Here is a 23,246-nt window from a genome sequence, read left to right as displayed (position 1 = left end):
GGGCCTAGCAGGGAGTCTGCCCAGCCCCAGCTGGGTTTGCCCTGGTGCCCCCCATTGCCCCCCCCGCCCTGTGCCCCCCCAGCCCACTGCCCCCCCAGCCCTGTGCCCCGCACTGGCTCCCCCCCACAGCCCTGTGCCCCCCACTGCCCCCCACAGCCTTGTGCCCCCTACTGGTTCCCCCCACAGCCCTGTGCCCCCCACTGGCTCCCCCACAGCCCTGTGCCCACCACTGCCCCCCCACAGCCTTGTGCCCCCCACTGGCTCCCCCACAGCCCTGTGCCCACCACTGGCTCCCACCCCACACACAGCCCTGTGCCCACCACTGGCTCCCCTCCCCACACACAGCTCTGTGCCCACCACTGGCTCCCCCCCCCACACACACAGCCCTGTGCCCACCACTGGCTCCCCCCACACACACAGCTCTGTGCCCACCACTGGTTACCCCCCCCACAGCCCTGTGCCCACCACTGGCTCAGCCCCGCCCCCACATGGTCCTGGTGCCTGGCACTGGCTCACTCCCGCCCCCCCAGCCCTGTGCCCAGTGCCGACTCAGTCCCTCCCCTCCCCACATAGCCTTGGTGCCCAGGGCTGCTTCAGTCCCCTCGTGGCAGGACCCTGGTGCCTGGCGCTGGCTCAGTTCCCCCCCATGGCACAAGGCCCAGCTGAGAGCAAGACAGCCCATGCACCCTGTCGGGGTCTGACAGCCTCAGTGCCTCCGTCCCTGACGCGGCCTGTCTCAGTGCCCCGGGGTCAGGGTCTGGGGCAAATCTCTCAGAGCCCCCGAGCCCTCCAGGGAGCTGAGATCACTCAGCTGCCAGCCCTGCCCTGCTCCCCCATCACTCAAAGCCCCCCCCCCCACACACACACCTCCAGACCTGGGACTGGGGGGCACCGGGGACAGCTGAAAGGCAGAGAGTGACTGACAGGCCTCTCTCTCTCTCTCTCTCTCTCACACACACACACACACACACCCACTTACCCAGGCTCCCTTGCAGCCCCGATCCCTGCTCTTCTTGTAGGCTTCACCCTGGGCCCCACCAGGCCCCTCATCCAGCTGCTCCCCCCACTTCACTGACCCCTTGAGCCTCCCCCATCCCCCCAACATGAAACATGGGTGCCAGTCTCATTGGGAGAGCCCCCCCCCCCACTAACGGTGGGATTAGATCCTGGCCTGCCCCAGCCACCAACCCCCAGCTACTGGGGGACATAGTTGATGGGAGGGAGAAACGCCCCCTCTTACAGCGAGGGGCTCAGGCTCTCTGCAGACTCAGGCAGCATTGCTGTGTCCGTCACACCCAGCCCTGAGGGCGGGAAGCATCTCTCTTGTTTCCAGCCAGAGCTGTGATCTGGGAGCTGGGGCTCCCCGGGCACAGACCTGCCATGGGGGCAGAGTTGGGCCCCACTGGTTCTGTCTCAGGGGCTCAGACCCCCCGCCCCAGGGATGAGCTTGGCATAAATACACCCAGCCAGTGCAACGCCATGCCCCGCCTCTGTGCCTTCTGCCCAATGAGCTCAGAGCACCTCATGAATAGTCATTAAGCCATGCCCCAGATACCTTTCCTGGATCCCTGCAGGAAGGTAAACTGAGGCATGGGGGAGGGAGTGTGGCTGTAGTGAGGGTCAGGGCCAGGATGACAGAGCCCAGGACTCCCGGCCCTCAGCACCAGGCCTCATTGTGTGCGGCAGCTACAGAGTCAAGGGTCCATCGCGCCTGATGCTGGCGGCTTTAAGGCTCTGGTGTAGCACTGAAAGGGGCAATGCAGGAGATGGGGGGATGGGGCGTTTCCTCGTGGGAAAAGCACAAGCCTGGGATTCAGGCGAGCTGGGTTCTATTCCTGGCTCCATCGCTGGCCTGCTGGGTGTCCCACTCTCTGCCTCAGTTTCCCCTCTCACCCTTTGGCCATACAGACTATGACCTCTTAGGACTGTCTCTTGCTGGGGGTCTGCGCAGCGCCTGACATGATGGGGGCCTTGATCCTAGTTGGGGTCTGGGCAGCGCCCAGCACAACTGGGGCCCTGAGCTCAGCTCTACCATAATTTACCTAAAAGTGAGTAGTGAAAAATAACCCACCGGGCACCTCCCCATAGCAGCGCCCAGCTAAACAGGTACGTGGCCCCTTTCGGCTGTTCTGTGCCATTCAGATGAAGCCCAAGGCACCAGTTGATGCTAAACCCAGATGGACAAGGTAGAGCAAAGAGTGACATTTCTATAGTAACAAAGGCGTTCCCAGGTGGGCTGTCTGATAATGGAGTCCGCAGCCCGTCGATGGGGATGGGGAGCTGCCTGGGTGTAACCAACACAGTGACTTTGCCTGAGTCTGCCGAGAGCCTGAGTCTGTCGCTCCCAGCGGGGGGAACTGCCTGGATGCTTCCCAATGAGGTGTTAACTCCCCTCTGCTCTGTGTCGGGTAGGAGGGGAGGGCGCAGGGGGCTGAGACGCCCCAGCTGCTGAGATGCATGCCGGGGTGTGTGTGTGTCCCTGCTGCCACCCATCTCTCTGCCAGCACGCCCAGGTCAGGGGCTCCCATGCTGCCTGGGAGGTGAGGGTCTTGCCTGCTATTGCCCACAGTGGTGACCATGTCCTGGTGCACCTGGCCCTGGGCACCTGATCCCAGGCCATTGGCACCCCTGGGAGCTGGATCGGGGCCCTTAGCATCAGGGCTGGGATCCCCCAAGGGCATCCTGGATTACGGTGAGATTTGGGGCCCAGCGCCCCAGCCCCAGCTCTCCCATTCTGGATCCAAGAAGCTGGGAGAACCAGGAGTGGGGCAGCGGGGCAGGCAGGGGGCGAGTGGGCTGAACAGTACAGCAATGAAGTACCCAGGAAGGGAACTGCCCTCACCCGTCTGCCACACCTGCCCCAAGCATTTATCAGGATGCAATAATGCCCACCCTAGACCGGGGTGACGTGCCAGTGATCACACAGACAGTCAGTGGCAGAGCTGACGATAGAACCCAGGAGTTCTGGCTCCCAGAGCCCCCTGCTCTAACCACTAGACCCCTCTCCCCTCTGAGAGCTGGAAATCCTGACTTCCAGCTATCATGGAGCCCCAGGCCTGGTGCTCCCACCCACATGGCTCTGGAACAGGTCCTGGGCAGACCCCTTTCGAATGTTAGCCCCCTTAAGGTCACATGGTCTCGCTGGGGTAAGGGCCTCAGCTGCCCCACTTCCTGGGACCGAATCGTGGTGCCCTCAGCACCCCTGGGTCAAGCCGTGAGCTCCCCACCTGGGTTGGACCCAGGGGAAGTTTTCACCCCCAAAGGGAGCCATGCCCCCCAACTTCTTGACACTGGAGTGACTCCCAGCCGGCGGTATAAATAGGAGGGTTTATTGGAGTCTGGAACCAGCACAGCAGGTGCTGGGGTAGCCTAGAGACCAGAAAACTTACAGCAAATTTGTTCTCATTCCCCGGCAAACCAGGTCACCTGGTCACCTGCCTTAGCACTTTGTTCTCCCGCTGGCTTCCCGCAGAGCGGGGGCGGCCAGCCCAGGGAGTTAGATGTGAGGCACCAAATGTCCGGTCCATTGTCTTCTGGGTTCGTCACGGGCATGGGGCCCCTGGCAGCCAGGCATCGATCACACCTGGATCGCTACAGAGAATAACCTCCCTTGGTCCACCACCTAGTTAACCAGGCAGCACAAAGGGGAAACTGAGGCACACACCGCATTCATAGAAAATATTAAGAACAATTCCCACTTTGTCACACCAGCCTCCTCCCCACTCTAACCACTAGACCCCACTCCCCTCCCAGAGCTGGGAATAGAACCGCTGTGTCCTGGCTCCCAGCCCCTCCCAGCTCTAACCACTAGCCCATAATCCCCTAACCCCAGTTACAACCGGTTTTACGCTAGGTGCAATTGCAGTCACTCAGTGCCGCTGTTCGGGGGCCCTCTCCGGCTGGGCAGGGGTACCTGGCCCCCGGTTTCCATTCTCTGTGAGACCAGCCCTGTGACAAAGTGGGGGATTTTCTTGTTTTTTCCTTAGTTTTCCAATGGTTTGCATGCCGAGGGAGTGGGACTCGGTGTTACTGGTTTGACGAGGTGAGGGGAGAGGGCGTTTCTTGGTACAGAGGACCGGAGAGGGAACTTGGGACCCCAGCCAATGGCCTGGAGGATGGACACCCCAGCGACTGGTGACCTGGTGACGCGGAGGCCCAGCCGGTTCTGGCCAGTGGGAGGACAATGGGGTGTAAAGAGATGATCCCGTGACCTAACCAGCCGGTTCCAGCCAGAGGGGCCAGAGGACAGAAGAGGGGAGAGGAGGCCCAGGTGACCCTGTTTCCCTGGATCGAAGACAATGGACAGAGGGGGGGCTTGGGGCAGTGATCTCAGATGCCCAGCTAGGAAGCAGGGGGGCTCGGGGCTGGAGAGGGGGAGCAGGCAGAGCCCACCTGGATGCAGGGGAGACTTCGATGGGCTGTGTTGAGGGAGGCCAGGCCTGAGGCCCTGAGAGTTTCCTGTGCCGTGTTCAACGCTCAATAACCCTCCTGTTTTACGCTGGCTGAGAGTCACTCCGGTCTAGAGAACAGGGCTGCATCGTCCCCTTCGGGGGCTGGAGGCCCCAGGGGTCCAGAGTGAGGGGACCCCCTGGGGGGGACCCATGGCAGAGACAGACGTGCTAAGGCTCAGAGAGGTGCGGCTCCAGGAGGTGGAGGGGCCTGACCGCGGGAGAGAGAAGACCCCTGAGAAGGGCTGTCTCACTGAAAGGGGCACCCCCCCATGGACCGCACAGGGCCACGAGTGGGCATGACTTGTGAGTCCGTGACAAGCCCCCACTTTGGAGTAAGGAGGTGTCTCCGTGTCGCCCCAGCCCCCGGCCAAGGGGCCCCTTCACAGGGCAAACGCAAACCAACCCCGAGCGGTTTGCTGCCAGGCGTGAGATTTTTCCACCGGAACCATCACATGAGCCCCACAGGCTGGTGAGCTGGAGGGAGAGTTGGAAACGGCTCCGAGGTTCGTCCCGGTCTGGGATGTGGGGCGAGGGGGTGCGCAGCAGGGGCCCCATCCCAGGGCTGGATCTAGGCTCCATGGGGCTGGGCAGTGCATTTAGTGAATAGCTAAGGCCTCTGCATCCCCCTCATAGCCCCTGTGCACCCACCCCCACACTCAGCCATGCCCCCCCCACCCCCACTGCAGCTCCCGTCTCCTCCCTGCCTGCACTAGGCCATGCAGCTCCATGCACATGCTTTGCCCTTCCTGGGGGCAACTGCCCAGCCCGCCAGGGCCCAGCTCCGTGGAAGGGCAGGAGCGCAGCCTCACCTGGCCTCGTTAGCTGGAAGGCCGTTAATTAAGGGAGGAGACCCTGGGCCGACCACAAGCGCTGTTGCGGGGGGCTGAGCTAGGCAAACTGGGCAGCCGCTGGCACCTAGCAACGTTAGGATGGGTCAGGTCTGGCCACGGGAGGGCTTGGCTTTGTCTCCGCCGGGCCCTCGTTACGGAAGGGAAACTGAGGCAGGCCGCGCTCAGCCACAAGGAGGTGCTGGTGCCCCTTCTGCAGGCCCATCTATCCCGGCCTCCCAGCTGGACCCTTCAAAGGTAGCTATGAGGTCCTTGCCCCCCAAGTGGCTCCCAGGGGAGCCGCCCACCTACCCCTGCATCCCCTGCTGCACACCCCAGCTCCTGGCATCCCCCCCACCCCCCGAGGGTTGGTGGGGGCTGTTCTCTTGCTACTGTGAAGCCTCTAGATGCTCCTGGGATGCGCCCCCCCCCCGTGATTGTGTTTCCATGGCAATGGAGAATAAACCACTGCAGCAGAGGAAGAGAGATTTGCCCCCAGGACATTGGGGTAGGGGCAGGGACTGCCCTGGCCACAGGGAATTCCAGGCCGCGGGGCCTTTCCCCTCTAGGGGGCGCCGGCTCCAATCCTGCCCCCAGGCAGGGGGCTGGCTGGCTCGGGGGTGGGGAATGGGACACTGGGTCTTTACATTCTAGGGTATGGGGTGGGGGGGGGGTTCACCCTGACAATGAACTGGGCCTGAGACAGTCACTGGGGGAGAGTGCCCCACCCTGGGGGTGCAGGGGGAGGGGGATGCGATGAGCTCCCCCCTGTGAGCAACATGCCCCGTTTCATGCGGCTGATGGACTGACACTTGAGTTTGGCCAGGCAGCTGGGGGAGGGAGGGTCATGGGGGAGCCCAGGGCTGGGCTAGCAGGGGGCTGCAGGTCGGGAGTGAGGGGCACCGGCAGAGCTGCGGGGGGGGGGGGGGGAGGGAAATCCCAGGGCTGGGCTAGCAGGGGCTGCAGGTCCAGATTGAGGGCCATCAGTTGCGCTACTTGCTCTGCCCTCCGGCCCCCTCCCCACTCACAGTCGCACACACTCACTCGGGGGGGGCTGCAGATTGACGACTCTCCAGGCCCCCAACGTGTGGTACAAACGTGATTTTTATTAAATCCGCACGGAAACATGTCGGATTTGGCCTGACCCCCCCCAGCCATAACCCCCCCCAGGCACCTGCCCCCCAGATCCCAGCAGGGGGGTTCTCCCCAGCCCTGGCCGGACGACCCAACGGGGAAGAAACGAGGGTGGGGTGTGTTTGATCCCCGCTGGCGGTCGGGGTGTCGATGCAGCGGCTCCTCCCCCCCCCCGCTCCGGGGCTCCCCCCGCGCTCCTGGCTTGTGGCGATGGGAACGAGTCCGGCTCTAGGTGCGACGGTGGCGAGTCCGGCCCAGCCGCTCGCAGGCGTGTGAACGGCACAAACACCCACATTGTTAACGAGTCCAGCCCGGGGCGGGGGGGCATGGATCAGCCATGGCTCGGTTGGTGCCACAAAGGGGGGGGGGGGGACACTTAGTCTGGGCAACTCCTGTGGGTGGGGCTTGTGGGTGGGGCTTATTTTGTGGGTGGAGCTTGGATGAGCCCCTCCCCTTCCCCCATCTGAGCCCTATGGTTGGACAGCGATAATCTGTGATTGATGGGTGGGGCTGAGCAGCCCTCCAAGGGCTCAGGGTGCCCCCCCACTTCTCTGGGCCCCGACAGCTTTGGGGGGGCCCCTGGGACCCCCAGGGAGAAGGGGCCTGGCTGTAGGGAGGGGCCAGACCCCGGGCTGCCAGGATGAATGGGCTCCAGAGACAGAAGCAGCCCCCCCACGCCTGCCTCCCCATGCCCTCGCCCACCCCCACCCCAGCTGGCCCCGCCCCCTCATACCCTTCCCCCGATCTTCTGCTCAATCCAGGCTCAGCAGTGCCCCTCCCACCACTTTGCTCCCATTTTGCTGGTTTCTGCCTTGGCTTTAGCTCTGTCAAGGCCTTTGAAACCAGACCTCATCCCCCCTCTGACCTTCATCCCCCCGCCACGGCCCCCATTGCTCCCCCAGCCCCCCACCCAGCACTGCACCTGTGTCAGTTTTTATCCCCAGGCCCCCCCCCCCCCCCACCACCCTTTGCCAGCTGGGTCTCTGGTTCAAGGGGACGGTTCAGCTCCCCCCCCCCAGATCAGACTGACATACAACCCCCACCCCCCCATCCCATCTCCCACCTGCCCAGCCTCAATAGAGGGGAGACAGCCCTCAGCTGGGGAGCCCTTTGGGGCTCTCAGTGGGAGCCCCTCATTCTGTTCCCATCACCCCAACTTCAGTGGCTGCAGGATGGGCGGGGACTGAACCTCCCACTCATTGCCCTGGCAGCAGGATGGGGCCCATCCGGGGGCGGAGGGGGAGGGAGAAAGCTGGACCCTATAGAAAAGGAGGGTGAGGTTTTATCCCCCCCCACCCAGTGCCACACTTCCGAGTGTCATTACGAACCCCACACAAACCAGGGAGGAATTGGTTAAAGGGATGGTGCTGGTTGGGGGGGGCAATAGGCAGAGGGGTGTCCTGGGTGTGTGGGGGGGCAGCCTCTCCCCTCCCCTCCCCAGGGGGCAGTGCCTCCGTCAGACCTCGCTGGTGACGGAGCGGGAGGGGATGAGCACGTCGGGGGTGGTGGGGAAGAGGCACAGCTGGGGGTCAGGTGATCGCTGGGAGCAGAGCTCTGTGATCCTGGAGGGGAGAGAAACAGGGTGGCAGAACTTTAAACGTGGCCCCAAAGTGCCTGAAAAAGTTACAGCCCCCCCCACATTGATCCCACAACCTTTGGTACCAGAGCAGAGCTGAGCCCTCTAGTGATACAGCTGAGGGAGCAATGCTGCAAGTGGTCAGCACTGGTAGGTTGTTATCCCCTCTGCAGTCTGGCTCAGGCAGCGCTAGTTGGTTGTTATCCCCTCTGCAGTCTGGCTCAGGCAGCGCTAGTTGGTTGTTATCCCCTCTGCAGTCTGGCTCGGGCAGCGCTAGTAGGTTGTTATCCCCTCTGCAGTCTGGCTCGGGCAGCGCTAATAGGTTGTTATCCCCTCTGCAGTCTGGCTCGGGCAGCGCTAGTAGGTTGTTATCCCCTCTGCAGTCTGGCTCGGGCAGCGCTAGTAGGTTGTTATCCCCTCTGCAGTCTGGCTCGGGCAGCTCTAGAAGGTTGTTCCACCTCCAAATCCCCCCATTTTCTCTCCTTTCCCCCCAAACTCCTGTTTCACTCCCCCCAAATCTGCACATTGTCCCAAAATTCATTTCCCCTCCCAAAACACATTCCCATAATGCCCCCTCCCTATTCACCCCCTCTCCTGCCCCACATCCCCCCTCCCTGGCACTGGGCTGCACCTGCCTGGGGGTGGGGGGAGGGAGCGCTCCCTCGGCAGGTCTCCAGCAGGGCGTGGGGGGGTGGCACTTACTCGTAGGGCCGAGCCGCCCCAGCGTGGCCCCCTGTGCGGAGGGAGCGAGCGAGCTGCCTCTCCAGGCCTCGGGTGAGCAGCGTGGAGAAATCCTGCTCTTCTGGGGGTTCCCTGACCCGCTAGGGCCCCCCCCCAGGGAGAGCAGCGCCAGGCGGGGGGAGGGGGGAAATGGGGGGGGGGGAAACGACAGAGAGATGGAAACAATGTTAGGCCTTTGCTCCTTGCTCACCATGGGGGGGTCTTTGGGGTTCACACCGGCGGATCAGGGGGTCACTGGCCTTCACACTGGGGGACGGGGATTCACACCCAGGGCGGATCAGGGGGTCACTGGCCTTCACACTGGGGGACGGGGATTCACACCCAGGGCGGATCAGGGGGTCATTGGGGTTTAAACTGGGGGCATTGGGGGTCTCACAGGGGGGAGCCTGCACAGGGGGACTGAGGCTGCTATGGGGCGAGAAAGGGGCTTGGGGCTCATCTCTGGGGGGCCTGGGGGGCATGGAGAATGGTGGGGGGGCGGAGGTGTGGGGAGAGAAGGAACCCAGGATGCAGGACTCGGGGTTTTTCCTTCCCCCCACTGGGCCCCACGTCCCAGCCAGACCCCCCCCCCCAGTTTGGCACACCCCTCCCCCAGACTGGGGTTGGGTGAGAGCCACCCCCACCCTAGACCTAGCTGCGTGGGTGCTGGGGGACAGATGCCTGGTGAAACATTCCCCCCCCGTGACACCCCCCCTGCTCCCAGCATGACCTGGGAGGCAGGTGGAGGTGTCGAGGTGTCACGGGGGAGGGGCTACGGGTCGGGGTCTCGGGGGGAGGAGATTGGGGAGGTTATGAAGTTCCCAGCCCCACACGCTTGGGGCCAGGGGTTAAGGCCGCACTGTCCTGGCCCCACTGTCCCTCGTCCTGATCCCACCCTGAAGGGAACCCCCCCCAACACCCATCCCTAGAACCTGCCCCCCCCGGCTCGCCACCAGCTCAGAGTGCCAGGTGGGGGAGGGGATCGCAGTGAGGCCACGTGACCCCCACCCCTGGCAGCCCCTCAATCCCACCTGCAGCCCCCCCACCCCGCTCCACCCTGCATTTTCCTGGGGCTCGGGAGGGGGTGCCCCTGTGGCTGAACAAAGAGACCCCGGCCCCCGAGACTGCAGCCAGTCACTGCCCTGCGGCTAGCTGGCGGCTCCCCAGAGCTGGGCGCATCCCTGCCCCTCACCTGGGCTACGCTGAACTTCTCCAGGGGGCTCTCGACGCAGGGCAGCCCCACGCCGGGGACGCTGGCCAGGCTCTCGGGGGGCGCTGGCTTCGGGGCCGCGGGCGCCTTGCTCTGGAAGTTATTGACCACGCAGGTGACCTGGGGACGGGGACCAAAGTGAGGGAGGGTCCGGCCCCCCCCAGGAGCCCCTCCCCGCCCGGGTGGGGGGTTGTGCGTTGGGGACTGGGGGAGTTGGGGGTGAGGTGGGGTGTCCTGGGGGGTAGGGATGGGAGGCAGGTGGGTGCTGTGTGGCAGGGGGTGGGGGACTGCGGGGGGGGGCTCAAGGGCCAGGTGAGGGGCTGTGGTGAGCTGTGGGGGGTAGGGGCTGGGGACACTTAGGGGAGGTGGGGGGCTGCAGGGGATTTGGGGGGCCAGGTGGGGGATTGGGAAGAGCCATGGGGGTGGGGGCCATGTGGTGCTGAGCTTGGGGGGACGGGGACTCAGGGGGAGGTGGGGGGAGGCAGGGGCGGCGGGGGGGGGAAGGTGGAGGGCTGTAGAGAGCCATGGGCAGTGGGAGCCATGTGACAGGGGGCACTCAGGGGAGGTGGGGGGGGCTGTGGGGAGCTCGGGGGGGGCAGGTGGGGAGTTGGGGGGGCTGTGGAGAGCTGTGGGGGGTGGGGATGCTCAGGGGAGGTGGGGGTACAGCAGGGGGGCTGTGGAGAGCCGTGAGGGGTGGGGACGCTCAGGGGAGGTGGGGGGCTGTGGGGTGCTCGGGGGGGCAGGTCGGGGACTGGGGGGACTGTGGAGAGGCATGGGGGGTGGGTGCCATGTGGCAGGGGGCGCTCAGGGGAGGTGGGGGCTGTGGGGAGCTGTGGGGGGCAGGTGGGGGGCTGTGGGGCCCGGAGGCGCTCGGGAGGCTCACCAGGAAGGCGGCGATAGCGGCCCCGGTCAGGAAGCCGGCCAGCACGTCAGCCCAGTGGTTCCGGTGCTCGGCCACCCGCACCACCCCCACCAGGGCAGCCGGGCCGGCCAGTGCCAGGCAGAGCGTGGGCTTGGCCAGCCGGGACCCCCGCACCTCCAGCACCAGCGTCACGTACATCTGGGGGGGAGAGATGGTGTGAAGGGGGGCCCAGGAGCCCTCAGAAGCCCTCCAAGCCCTGCCCTCCGCCCTCCCCTGCCCGCAGACTCCCTGCCTCCCTCCCCTTCCCTTGGGATGCCTTGCCCCATAGCCCCCTCTCCGCACTGCCTCCCCTCCCTCTGCCCCCCCCCCAGCCCCACTGCCGTCCTGCCCCACCTCCCTACTCCCGCCACTGCCCCCGCCAGCCCCGCAGCCTCCCCTCCTCTGCCCCACAGCCCCATCAGCCTGGCCCTGCCCCCCCCCCCACGGCCCCCGGCACGCACGGCGGTGTAGACCACGGCGTAGGCGCTGAGCGCGGCGTCCTTGGAGGGGAAGGCTTTGCGGGCTGCGGTGACCAGGGCGGGGTTACCGGCGCAGGCCCCCCGGTCGGTGATGTACTGGGGGCCGGGCAGTTGGCACCCCAGCGCCGTGTAGTTGGGGCGGCACACGGAGAGGAAGTGGGGGGTCTGGTTGCCCGTGACGACCTGCCCGGCGTTTGCGAAGATGGTGGTGGTGAACAGGCCGAAGGAATAGACACCTGCGGGGGGTGGGGAGGAGAGTGATTAGTGCAGAGACAGGGGGCTGCGGGTCGGGAGTGAGGGGCACTGGCAGGGCTGGGGTAGGGTAGGGTTACCATATTCTGTACCTCCAAATGGAGGACACTCCACGGCCCCCGGCCCCGCCCCCAGCCCCGCCCATACCCCCTCCCCAACCCCGCCCCCTCCCCAAAGTCTCCGCCCCCTCCCCTGCTTCCCGCGAACATTTGATTCGCGGGAAGCCTGAAGCAGGTAAGGGGGGAGTGGGGGGGAGGAGGCGCAGCCCAGGCTAGCCCCCCCGGCGGCTCCAGCCTGGGTCGGCTCGGGCCCTGGGGTGCCGGCCCCGGCCCACCACCCCCGGCCCGCCCAGCACTGCCGGCCCGGCCGGCTCCCCGCCGGCCCGGCCGACCTGGCTCCCAGCCCGGACCCCGGCCCGGCACCGCGCCCCCGGCTCCCCGTCCGGCACCGCGCCCAGCCCTGCACTGCGCCCCTGGTTCCCGGCCCGGCACCATGCCCCCAGCCCCGCACGGCCGGCCCCGGCCGAGCACCACCCAGCCCTCCCGATTTTGCCGGGCATGCCCGGCTTTTGGGGATTTCCCCCCGGACGGGGATTTGAGCCCCCAAAAGCCAGACATGTCCGGGAAAATCCGGACGTATGGTAACCCTAGGGTAGGGGGCAACCCAGAGCAGGGCTAACAGGGGGTTGCTGATCAGGAGTGGGGGGCATCAACAGAACGGGGAAGCCCGGGGCAGGCGAGCAGGGGGCTGTGGGTTGGGAGTGAGGGGCACCGGCAGAGCTGGGGGGGCCCGGGGCAGGCGAGCAGGGGGCTGTGGGTCAGGAGTGAGGGGCACCGGCAGAGCTGGGGGGGCCCGGGGCAGGCGAGCAGGGGGCTGCGAGTCGGGCCTGCCCCCCCCCCCCCCCACTCACCCAGGAAGCGGACGATGCGTCTCAGCAGCGGGATGAAGTAGCAGCACTCCCCAGAGATGATGGTTTTCTCCTCATGCCGCCGTGGCCGGCAGAAGAACGCAGTCAGTTCCCCGACTAGGATCTGGTTGGGGGGGCGGGGGGAGAATCTCAGTTAGCAGCTCCATCAGCGCCCTCCCACCTCAGGCCCAATCCCCACCTGGGCCCCATCTGCAGGAGCTGCCCCCTCCCACCCCTTGGGGAGCAGGACGGGGTCTAGGAGCCAGCCAGGGCAGCCTTGGGGCTGCTCTAACTCATGGTCTGCCCCAGCACAGGCCTGGGGGGGGGGCAGGGAGCAGGCACAGCCCAGTGTGCTCCAGCTACGCCCCCCAAGCCAGGGCCCTAGGCCAGCCTGGGGGTCCTGGGACCAGGCAGGGGAGCCCCCACCTGAGAAGCACAAAGGGGCGTCCCCATAACTGAGAATCCCACCCAGGGTGCAGGATCTGGCCCCCAAGAGCCTCCCATTAGTCTTCCCCTCCCCCAATACCCTGTCCCACCCCCAGGGGCGCCCAGCTGCCATCGGGACCCCAGACTGGATCCCAGCGCTGGCCCCTCTGCTCCAGGTGCTGGGGGATCCTTGGGGTGAGACAGCCTCATCTGTGCAAGGGGGAGTTGGGGATCTCTGTCCCACTCTTCTAGCCCCTTCCCCTCCCCCCACCAGCCCTCCCTGGGTCCCCCCCCCAGCCGAGCAGACGGTGCAGCCACTAGGGGCAGGGGATTAACCAACTGGAGCGGACGGAGCCCAGATGCGGGGGAGTGTGGGGGAAGGGGAGGGGGCTGGCTGGGAGCTCCCAGCTTCGAAAGAGGGGGGCGCGGGACTGTGGCTTCTCCCCCAAACCCTGCCTCGATTCCCCGTGAAGAGGGGATTGGGGAGGGCAGGGCGGGAGGGGGTGGTGGGCAGAGGGCAAAGACGGAGAAAGCGTGAATGGGAAAATGGGGCTGCAGGGGTGGGGTGGGGGACTGAGGGGCACCGGCAGAGCACTGGGGGAGCTGAGCCCCCTCCCATCTGTCTCCTGCCCCAAGGCTCCGTCCGTGCTCCGGGGAGGGGGGGGGGACAGGGGGTTGGCCATACATGGAACCAGCCGCATTCAGGTTGCCAGCTTGGCATGGGGGGGGGGGCACCAGGCCCCGGCTGCTCCCTGTTTCCTTTGCACAGATGAGCTACATGACTCCCGTGCTGGCCCCACCCACTCCACCAGCCCCTCTGAACCCCCAGCCCCCCCACTCCACCAGCCCCCCTGAACCCCCAGCCCTGCCCTCCAGCCCCCCCCTCCACACTCCATGCAGAAGCAATGTCCGGTCCCTGCTCACCCAGGCCCGGATCCAGGACCCTGATGCCCGAGCTGGGGTTGAGGGGCCCCCAGAGGAGGCTCTGAGATCCCCAAGCAGCCCCCCCCCCCAGTCTATGCAGTATCCAGAGCGGGATGTGCAGGTGCCAGCGGGTCCCTGTGGGAGGGGGGGCCCTTGGTCACTGGCCCCCAATGGGGCACATGGGGGCTGGTGGGTGGGTGCCTTGTCAGCAGCCTCTGCTTGGGGGGGCACACTGCCCCAAAGCCCACGGGGTTGGCATGGATCTGAAGGGTCAGAACCCAGGTGTGACCCTCATGGGCCCAATCCCATTGGGGTAGGTGGGGGGAGGTGGACAGCTCTGAGATCCCAGCCAGACCAGAACCCCTGGGCACCACCCTGCCCCCCCATAACCCCCACACCACCCCCAATGTACGCGCCACGCCAGCCCCCGCCCAGGTGCCCCTCACCATGGCCGTGGGAACGGCGGTGACCAGGGAGTAGACCAGGACGGGCGGGGCGCGGCTGGTGTCCTCGGGCCCCGGGTAGGGCTTGGCGTAGGCGCTGTCGTGGCAGAAGAAGCCCTGGATGTGGACGGGGAAGGTGTCGGTGTATTCGAAGTGATATGCCAGCAGCACCGTGCCCGCCATGATCACCAGCTGGAAATAGAACATGGCAGCTCACCGCCCGGCCCTGGCCCCGGCCCGGACTGAGCGCAGCGAGGGGGGCAGAGTCGCCGGGTGGAAGTGGGGGGAGCCCAGGAACCATCCGTCCCGCCCTCCCCTCCCCCCCCGGCTCCGTGCAAGCTCCCTCGTGCACTCCCGTTCACGCTTCGGTGCCTGCTGTAGCTCCACATCACATCACGGCTGAGGGCAGAGGCGCCCGCCTCAGCCAAACTGGGGCAGACGCCTGCTTCCCCCGCCCCTCGCCTCCCACCATGGCTTCCCCACCCCCCTCACCTGCCCCTCCTCCAGCCGGAGCACCCAAATAAATCCCCCCCCACACACACCACTCTGTGCCTTTTCAAGGCCCCCTCGCCCAGCGGTGAGATGCAGCCGTCTCTGGGGTGGGGTGCAGGGGCTGTTTATACAGGGACCCCTTGCTCGGTGCTGAGATGCAGCCACCTCTGGGGTGGGGCCTGGGGGCTGTTTGGAACAGGAAGGAAGTGATGAAGGATCCGGTAAGCAAGGGAGCGGGGGCTGGGGATTTGCCTCGGACCCCCCAGCCCCTCAAGGGGTCAGGGCCAGGGTGTTATGAAGCGAAGCAACAGATGGTAAATTTCATTTCTCTGACTCATGACCCTGGCTTTGTGCCCCTGAGCTGAAGGGGCGTCATTTAGCCCCCCCTCCCCAGCACAACCTCCCCCCACACTTGCCGTTTAAGACAGGCAAAACCCCTGTGTCTAACCTCTGGAGGAGTCACAGCAGGAGGGGCTGGTGCTAGGGCATGAGGAAGGGGGGTTGGTAGGACACTGCTGCAGGGAAGCTCGCAGCACTGCCTTCCTCTCCCCCTGCCCCTGGCCTGGAGCACTATTGTGGGGAACTTGCAGTACCGGAGTCCCCTCCTCTCCCCAGGCTGGGCACTGCTGCAGAGAAGCTCTCAGCGCTGGAGTCCCCCTGGCCTGGGCACTGCCTGGGAGAAAGTGGGAATTTTTCCTAATGTTTTGTAGGAAGCCGGTGTGTGCCTCAGTTTCCCCTATGTGCTGCATGGGGGTGGAGGTTGTTTACTCTTTGCAGAGGTCCAGGTGTGACTGACACCTGGACCCCAGGGCCCTGGAGACTCCCAGGAAACAAGGACCACGCCAAATGCCCGGACATTTGGTACCTAGCGACTGCGGAGCGTGGATGACCCAGCTGGACGAGGCTGTAACTTCTGTTCTCTGTGGTAACCAAGAGCTTGCGCCGCTGGGCTCCAGAAACTACTAAACCCTCCTGCTCAGAGGGGCGTCATTCCGGAGTCAGGAAGTCGGGGGGCAGGGCTCCCTTTGGGGGTGCAAGTCTTGTGGACTCGCCGCCGGGAGCTCACGGCGTGACCCAGGGGTGCTGACGGTTTGGAGGTTTGGTCCCAGGAGGTGGGGAAGCCGAGGGGCTGACCCCAGTGGGACCCTGAGGGGGCTGACACACTGAAGGGGTCCTCCCAGGGCCGTGCGAGAGCACCAGGCCTATGGATCCGTGACACTGCCACAGGGAAGCTCACAGCGCCAGGTCCCTGTTTTAAGGTATGTTTGTTAATTTTGGATTCTCTCGCTGAGCTGAGTGGGGAACAGAACCCAGGAGTCCTGGCTTCCAGCCCCCTCTTCTCTAACCACTACACCCCACTCCCCTCCCATAGCCAGGGAGGGAACCCAGGCGCCCAGCCCCACCGCCCTAAGGCCCAAAGCCTTACCTCCACAAACACAAAGCAGGGGATGATGGAAACACTTCTCTTCAGCTCCTGCTTCCCGCCAGCCATGATGCCCACTCCGGGCGTGGGAGAGGGGGGTCCCTCCGTGGGGAGGGGGCACCTGGCAAAGGAGACCCAAAGGCAGAGGGTTCAGTACATCCCTACATAGCCCCCTGCCCACGCATGGTGTGAACAGAGACCCCAGGTCCCTCCCCCAAGCAGCATCTAGCATGGTCCAACTGCCCCCCCCCCCCGATTCATCTTCCAGGCTGAGATCTTGCTGCCCCCCCCCTCAGCTGAGGCCCCCCCACTGGTTCCTGATCCAGCTGCCATCCTGCCACTCGGCCTCCTGTCCCTGCTCCTTTGGGGCGTCGGGACAATCCGACAAATCGCCCTGAAGCGGGACGACAAGTCGAGATTTTGGAATGTTGGCGGAACGGAAGTTCCGGGAAAACGCCGGACGGTCGGGAGCAGCCGGACGCTCTGTTTCGATACGTTTGACGCGTTCGAACAGGACCGAAAACTTGAGCTAGGAGAGATCTCAGCATCCGACGAGAAAGCGAGAGGAATGTAAAACAGCAAAAACACAAGATCTGCTGCGGTGAATGAGAAACCGTTTAATAGAATCTAACCAGAGAAAATAGAATCTAATATCAAAGTGTCATCGATTCTTTTTCTCAGTTTAAATTCTCTTACACTTGCATAGAAGTACAATCTAAATAGAGAAAATATACTCATCAAATAGAATTGATTATTTTTTCTATATTTAGGTTCTATTACACTTTGATATTAGATTCTATTTCCTCTATTTAGATTATAGCTCTATCAAATGTAACATAATCTAAAGTCTCTACAGTAGAATAAGAAGATCGAGGGTAATAGAATAATAAATCTTAGAAGATCAGAGTATAATGGAATATAGAATGTAAATGTATCAGAGTGTAATATAGTGTGAAAGTTGAAGAGAATGAGAAATCGTACGCACCAGAAGGACTGGCTCCATTTTGATCAGTTTCCAAATTTTTCTGTCAAAAAGGAGGTGGAAATCCACCTTTCAGTTGTGACATAATGGCCTTTTCTGACAGGAAACACCGCTGACAAAATTGCTTCTGGCCACTGCACTGGGCGAGTTCTGGGCCCCATTCGGGGCCGCAGGCCGGGTGCTAGCTGGGTGGCACCTCCGCAGGCGACATACCGAAACACGGGCACTACCAAGCGGCATCCTCCGTGCGGCATCTCCTCGCCACCCTGTACGTACCAGAGCACGCCATCTGGAGGACGCCGTGTTGTAGAACTGGGGGGGCAGATGCGTTCGGGGCTGGACAGAACTGTTAAACGGGCCGCCAGTTGGATCATCTGATCCCGTCTGCCCGTGCGAGAAATGGGGAATCCTACCTTTGCGAGAGGCAATGAATTCCAGCCACGTGCATTGTCCAAGAGGGGGCAGGTCCCAGACACACTAGTGCAAGAGGGGGTGGGTCCCAGACACACTAGTGCAAGAGGGGGCGGGCACCAGACACACTTTTGGGGTTTTGAGCCACCAGAGTTTCCCTGCGGGAAGCGCTTGGTCGACCTTGAAATGGGGCATGTGAGCCAAGCCACCGCGGGGGTGTGATGAGATCCAGGTGTGGATCAGCCGAGGTAGGAGCCTTTCTCCCACCCCACGGGGCGATCTCTGCTGCCCCCGTGATTTCTAGAAACTCTGGCTTAGAAATATTTGTAAATAGGCATGGGTCTATTTTACGTATCTCTCCACCTGCAGGGTAAAGGTACTAAAACCTAAAGCCTGAAAGTAGTCCCAGCGGAGGTGGACAGCACATGGGTGAAGGAGCTGCACTGGGAGGTGCTGATTGGTGGGGTGGCTGGAAGTAGTCCCGGCGGAGGTGGACAGCACATGGGTGAAGGGGCTACATTGGGAGGTGCTGATTGGTGGGGTGGCTGGAAGTAGTCCCAGCGGAGGTGGACAGGGGGGCACTGCCTGGGTGAAGGGGCTGCATTGGGAGGTGCTGATTGGTGGGGTGACTGGAAGTAGTCCGGGCAGAGGTGGACAGCACATGGGTGAAGGGGCTACATTGGGAGGTGCTGATTGGTAGGGTGGCTGGAAGTAGTCCCAGCGGAGGTGGACAGGGGGGCATTGCCTGGGTGAAGGGGCTGCACTGGGAGGTGTTGATTGGCTGGGAGGTTGGAAGTAGTCCCAGCAGAGGTGGACAGCACATGGGTGAAGGGGCTGCACTGGGAGGTGCTGATTGGTGGGGTGGCTGGAAGTAGTCCTGGCGGAGGTGGACAGCACATGGGTGAAGGGGCTACATTGGGAGGTGCTGATTGGTGGGCTGGCTGGAAGTAGTCCCGGCGGAGGTGGACAGGGGGGCACTGCCTGGGTGAAGGGGCTGCATTGGGAAGTGCTGATTGGCTGGGAGGTTGGAAGTAGTCCCAGCGGAGGAGGACAGAGCACGGATGAGGCAGCAGCATGACATGTACAATCTACCCCCAGCCCACACACCCGAGAGAGGGCAACAGCCGCTGCTGAGTGACCCGTTCCCTCTCCCCAGAGCCAGCCTGGCAGTGCTGCCCCCAGCCGCCTACACCCAGCAAGCACCCACTCCTGGGGGCTGACTGGGACTCAGGACTCCTGGGTTCTGTTCCCTCTTCTGCCTCTGACCTGCTGGGTGACCTCACTGCCCCCTGTGTGCCTCAGTTTCCCCTCCCACTCTGTGTCTATGTAGATTGTAGGCCCCTTGGGGCAGGGACCGTCTCTCAGTGCGCAGCGCCCAGCACAACGAGGCCCTGCTCGCACTCGGGTGCGAGACCCTACCATAAATACAGTCAACAATGTGAATTCATCTCAACCTTTTTGCTCTCTGCCCCGTGTGTTTGGGGAAATGGGGGAGGGGTGTCGCTCCATTCCAGACTCCCCCCCCCACCCCTTCAGTTACCTTGAACTGAGACCCCACTTCACCCAGTGCTTTTCTGGATGGGTGGGAGCCCCCACCTCCCGGGAGGGGCGAGCTAGCTGTTCCCGGGGCGAATACCCCCCCCCACTTATCCTGTCCATTTCACACCCCAGTTCGGCTGCCCTGGCCGCAGGCGGAGATCCATAGAGATTATTCCCCCCCCCTCCCCAAACACACACGTATTTCCCAGCCCCCATGGATAACTCCACATGGTCCCTGCTACCGATCCAGCCCTCATCCCCAGCCCTGCTGTCCAGGTCCTCAGCTGGCATCACACCTGCCGAGCCCCCCCTTTTCTGCGCAGAGTCGGGCTCTGATCCGCCCCCCGCCCGTCCAGCTCTGCCGGGGCGACGGCTCCATCGCCCCTGCCTGAGTCACCACCAGCCTGGTTCACTAGCAACACGCCCCTCGCTCTCATGAGTCACCCAGGAGCCTGGCTCCCGGGCCAGGGATCGCACCGGTACCGGCTACAGAGTGGCACCGAGACTGAGCCAGGCTGGGGGCTGTATATCTCTGTATACCATACACCCCCTTTTATACAGCCCCCCCTCTATCCATCCCCATAGACCCCCTTTTATATAGCCCCCCTCCCCCTCTCTCTATCCATACACCCCCTTTTATACAGCCCCTCCCCCTCTCTCTATCCATTCCCATACACCCCCTTTTATACAGCCCCTCCCCCTCCCTCTAGCCATCCCCATACACCCCCTTTTATACAGCCCCTCCCCCTCCCTCTATCCATCCATCCCCATAAACACTCCCATCTATCTACCCATCCATCTCCATACACCCCCCTCTATCCATCCAATCATCCCCATGTACCCCCTTTATACATCCCCACCCCTCCCCCTCGCTGTCCATCCATATACACCCCACATCCAGCCCCATATACCCCCTGTATACATCCCCAGGCACGTCCCCCACTATCCATCCATCCCCTTACAACCCCCTTTATACAGCCCCTCCCCCCTATCCATCCATGTACACCCCTGTCTACCTATCTCCATACACCCCCCTCTATCCATCCAGCCCCATGCACCCCAGTATATACAGCACCTCCCCCTCTATCCATCCAGCCCCATACACCCCAGTATATAAACCCCTCCCCCTATCCATCCAGCCCCATGCACCCCAGTATATACAGCCCCTCCCCCCTATCCATCCAGCCCCATGCACCCCAGTATATACAGCCCCTCCCCCCTATCCATCCAGCCCCATGCACCCCAGTATATAAACCCCTCCCCCCTATCCATCCAGCCCCATACACCCCAGTATATAAACCCCTCCCCCCTATCCATCCAGCCCCATGCACCCCAGTATATACAGCCCCCCCCCTCTATCCATCCAGCCCCATACACCCCAGTATATACAGGCCCTCCCCCTCTATCCATCCAGCCCCATACACCCCAGTATATAAACCCCTCCCCCCTATCCATCCAGCCCCATGCACCCCAGTATATACAGCCCCTCCCCCCTATCCATCCAGCCCCATGCACCCCAGTATATACAGCCCCTCCCCCCTATCCATCCAGCCCCATGCACCCCAGTATATACAGCCCCTCCCCTCTATCCATCCAGCCCCATACACCCCAGTATATACAGCCCCTCCCCCCATCCATCCAGCCCCATACACCCCAGTATATAAACCCCTCCCCCCTATCCATCCAGCCCCATGCACCCCAGTATATAAACCCCTCCCCCTCTATCCATCCAGCCCCATACACCCCAGTATATAAACCCCTCCCCCCTATCCATCCAGCCCCATGCACCCCAGTATATAAACCCCTCCCCCTCTATCCATCCAGCCCCATACACCCCAGTATATAAACCCCTCCCCCCATCCATCCAGCCCCATGCACCCCAGTATATAAACCCCTCCCCCCATCCATCCAGCCCCATACACCCCAGTATATAAACCCCTCCCCCCTATCCATCCAGCCCCATGCACCCCAGTATATAAACCCCTCCCCCTCTATCCATCCAGCCCCATACACCCCAGTATATAAACCCCTCCCCCCTATCCATCCAGCCCCATGCACCCCAGTATATAAACCCCTCCCCCTCTATCCATCCAGCCCCATACACCCCAGTATATAAACCCCTCCCCCCATCCATCCAGCCCCATACACCCCAGTATATAAACCCCTCCCCCCATCCATCCAGCCCCATGCACCCCAGTATATAAACCCCTCCCCCCTATCCATCCAGCCCCATACACCCCAGTATATAAACCCCTCCCCCCTATCCATCCAGCCCCATGCACCCCAGTATATAAACCCCTCCCCCCTATCCATCCAGCCCCATGCACCCCAGTATATACAGCCCCTCCCCCTATCCATCCAGCCCCATGCACCCCAGTATATACAGCCCCTCCCCCCTATCCATCCAGCCCCATGCACCCCAGTATATACAGCCCCTCCCCCCTATCCATCCAGCCCCATGCACCCCAGTATATACAGCCCCTCCCCCCTATCCATCCAGCCCCATGCACCCCAGTATATACAGCCCCTCCCCCTATCCATCCAGCCCCATGCACCCCAGTATATACAGCCCCTCCCCCCTATCCATCCAGCCCCATGCACCCCAGTATATAAACCCCTCCCCCTCTATCCATCCAGCCCCATACACCCCAGTATATAAACCCCTCCCCCCTATCCATCCAGCCCCATGCACCCCAGTATATAAACCCCTCCCCCTATATCCATCCAGCCCCATACACCCCAGTATATAAACCCCTCCCCCCTATCCATCCAGCCCCATACACCCCAGTATATACAGCCCCTCCCCCTCTATCCATCCAGCCCCATGCACCCCAGTATATAAACCCCTCCCCCTATCCATCCAGCCCCATACACCCCAGTATATAAACCCCTCCCCCTCTATCCATCCAGCCCCATGCACCCCAGTATATACAGCCCCTCCCCCTCTATCCATCCAGCCCCATGCACCCCAGTATATAAACCCCTCCCCCCTATCCATCCAGCCCCATACACCCCAGTATATAAACCCCTCCCCCTCTATCCATCCAGCCCCATGCACCCCAGTATATACAGCCCCCCCCCCCATCCAGCCCCGACACACGCATTTGTCCATCTAACCCCCCCCAGCGCCGCTCGCTGGCCCCCGCTGCCTGGCGCAGGGGCCTGCCGAGCCCCCCGGCCCCTCTCACCGCCCCTCTCTAGGCAGCGGCCATCGCTGCCCCCCCAGCCAGGCCCCCGCGGCTCGTCGCCGGCCGGTCACTGCTCCGCCGGCCGCCGGCCCGGCTCCATCGCGCTGGATCGCCCGGTTCCGGAGCCGCTCCGCAGCTGCGGCTTCTCCGGAGCGAGGGGGCGGCGCAGGGGCGGGGGTGGGAGCGTGGGGGGGGGGGGGGGGCTGATCAGCTGGCGTCATTAACATGAGGCATGTGCCCCCTGCGCGGGGGGGGGTGTGTGTCCAGGCTGGGAGAAAGGGCCGTGCCCCCCCCGTGCCGGCCCCCTTTGTAGGTGGAGTGTTCCTTTGCTTTTGGGGTTTGCATTGCCCCCCCCCGTGCTTAAGAGGGGCTGAAAAAATGTGTGTGTGGGTCGAACATAATCTGGGGGGAGCAGTTTGGGTGGGACAGGGCTTAAAGTGCCCCCCCAACTCCACACACACCACGGGGGGGGGTTATCCCCCTCTGGGGGGCTAGAACCCAGGAGTCCTGACCCCCAGCCCTGCTGCTCCAACCACTAGACCCCACTCCCCTCCTAGAGCTGGGAAGAGAACAGAATAATGGTGGAGGGCCTGGAGCCAGGATTCCTGGGTTCTATCCCCAGCTGTGGGAGGGGAGTGGGGTCTAGTGGTTAGAGCGGGGGGGGTGAAGGAGGCAGGACTCATGGGTTCTCTCCTGGCTCTGGGAGGGGAGTGGGATCTAGTGGTTAGAGCGGGGGGGGGGGGGGGGGGGGGCAGGGAGGCAGGACTCCTGGGTTCTCTCCCCAGCTCTCCCTAGTATCTAACAGACACCCTCATTCTTTGCCTCTGAAGTGGCTTTTTAACCCACGAAAGCTTAAGCCCAAATAAACCTGTTAGTCTTTAAGGTGCCACCGGACTCCTCGTTGTGTTTGTGGATACAGACTAACACGGCTACTCCCCAATACTTGGCCCTCATTCATTGG

General features: G+C 63.3%; 1 protein-coding gene across 2 annotated transcripts; it reads right to left on the bottom strand.

Annotated features, from left to right (window-relative positions):
• Nucleotides 1-7,467: 7,467 nt before the first annotated feature.
• On the bottom strand, nt 7,468-22,453 carry PLPPR2 (phospholipid phosphatase related 2). Of its 2 annotated transcripts, none has more exons than XM_054012838.1 (9): nt 22,286-22,453; nt 16,169-16,286; nt 14,254-14,442; nt 12,461-12,581; nt 11,281-11,534; nt 10,802-10,978; nt 9,901-10,038; nt 8,691-8,809; nt 7,468-7,974 (listed from the first exon to the last, which is right to left on the bottom strand). In XM_054012838.1, exons 2-9 carry the CDS (start codon nt 16,232-16,234, stop codon nt 7,869-7,871), a joined length of 1,170 nt encoding a protein of 389 aa, XP_053868813.1. In that variant the 5' UTR covers nt 16,235-16,286; nt 22,286-22,453; the 3' UTR covers nt 7,468-7,868. The 2 variants fall into 2 exon arrangements, 1 of the variants encoding a protein (XP_053868813.1); XR_008443180.1 differs by having other exon boundaries at nt 7,891-7,974; nt 8,624-8,809; nt 22,286-22,365.
• Nucleotides 22,454-23,246: the final 793 nt, after the last annotated feature.

The sequence above is a fragment of the Malaclemys terrapin genome, chromosome 23 (assembly GCF_027887155.1).
Source record: "Malaclemys terrapin pileata isolate rMalTer1 chromosome 23, rMalTer1.hap1, whole genome shotgun sequence".
NCBI lineage: Eukaryota > Metazoa > Chordata > Testudines > Emydidae > Malaclemys > Malaclemys terrapin.
The sequence above is the reverse complement of the archived record's forward strand: the minus strand, read 5'-3'. Positions and strand labels throughout refer to the sequence as shown.

What these genes read in the sequence shown, in the direction of transcription:
- PLPPR2 (XM_054012838.1), bottom strand. Translation starts at nt 16,234, where the DNA reads ATGGCTGGCGGGAAGCAGGAGCTGAAGAGAAGTGTTTCCATCATCCCC. An exon ending in ACGCATCGTCCGCTTCCTGG is followed by an intron (nt 11,535 to 12,460) that starts GTGAGTGGGGGG and finishes CACCCCCCGCAG; the next exon opens with GTGTCTATTCCTTCGGCCTG. An exon ending in GGGGCGGCTCGGCCCTACGA is followed by an intron (nt 7,975 to 8,690) that starts GTAAGTGCCACC and finishes TCTCCCCTCCAG; the next exon opens with GATCACAGAGCTCTGCTCCC.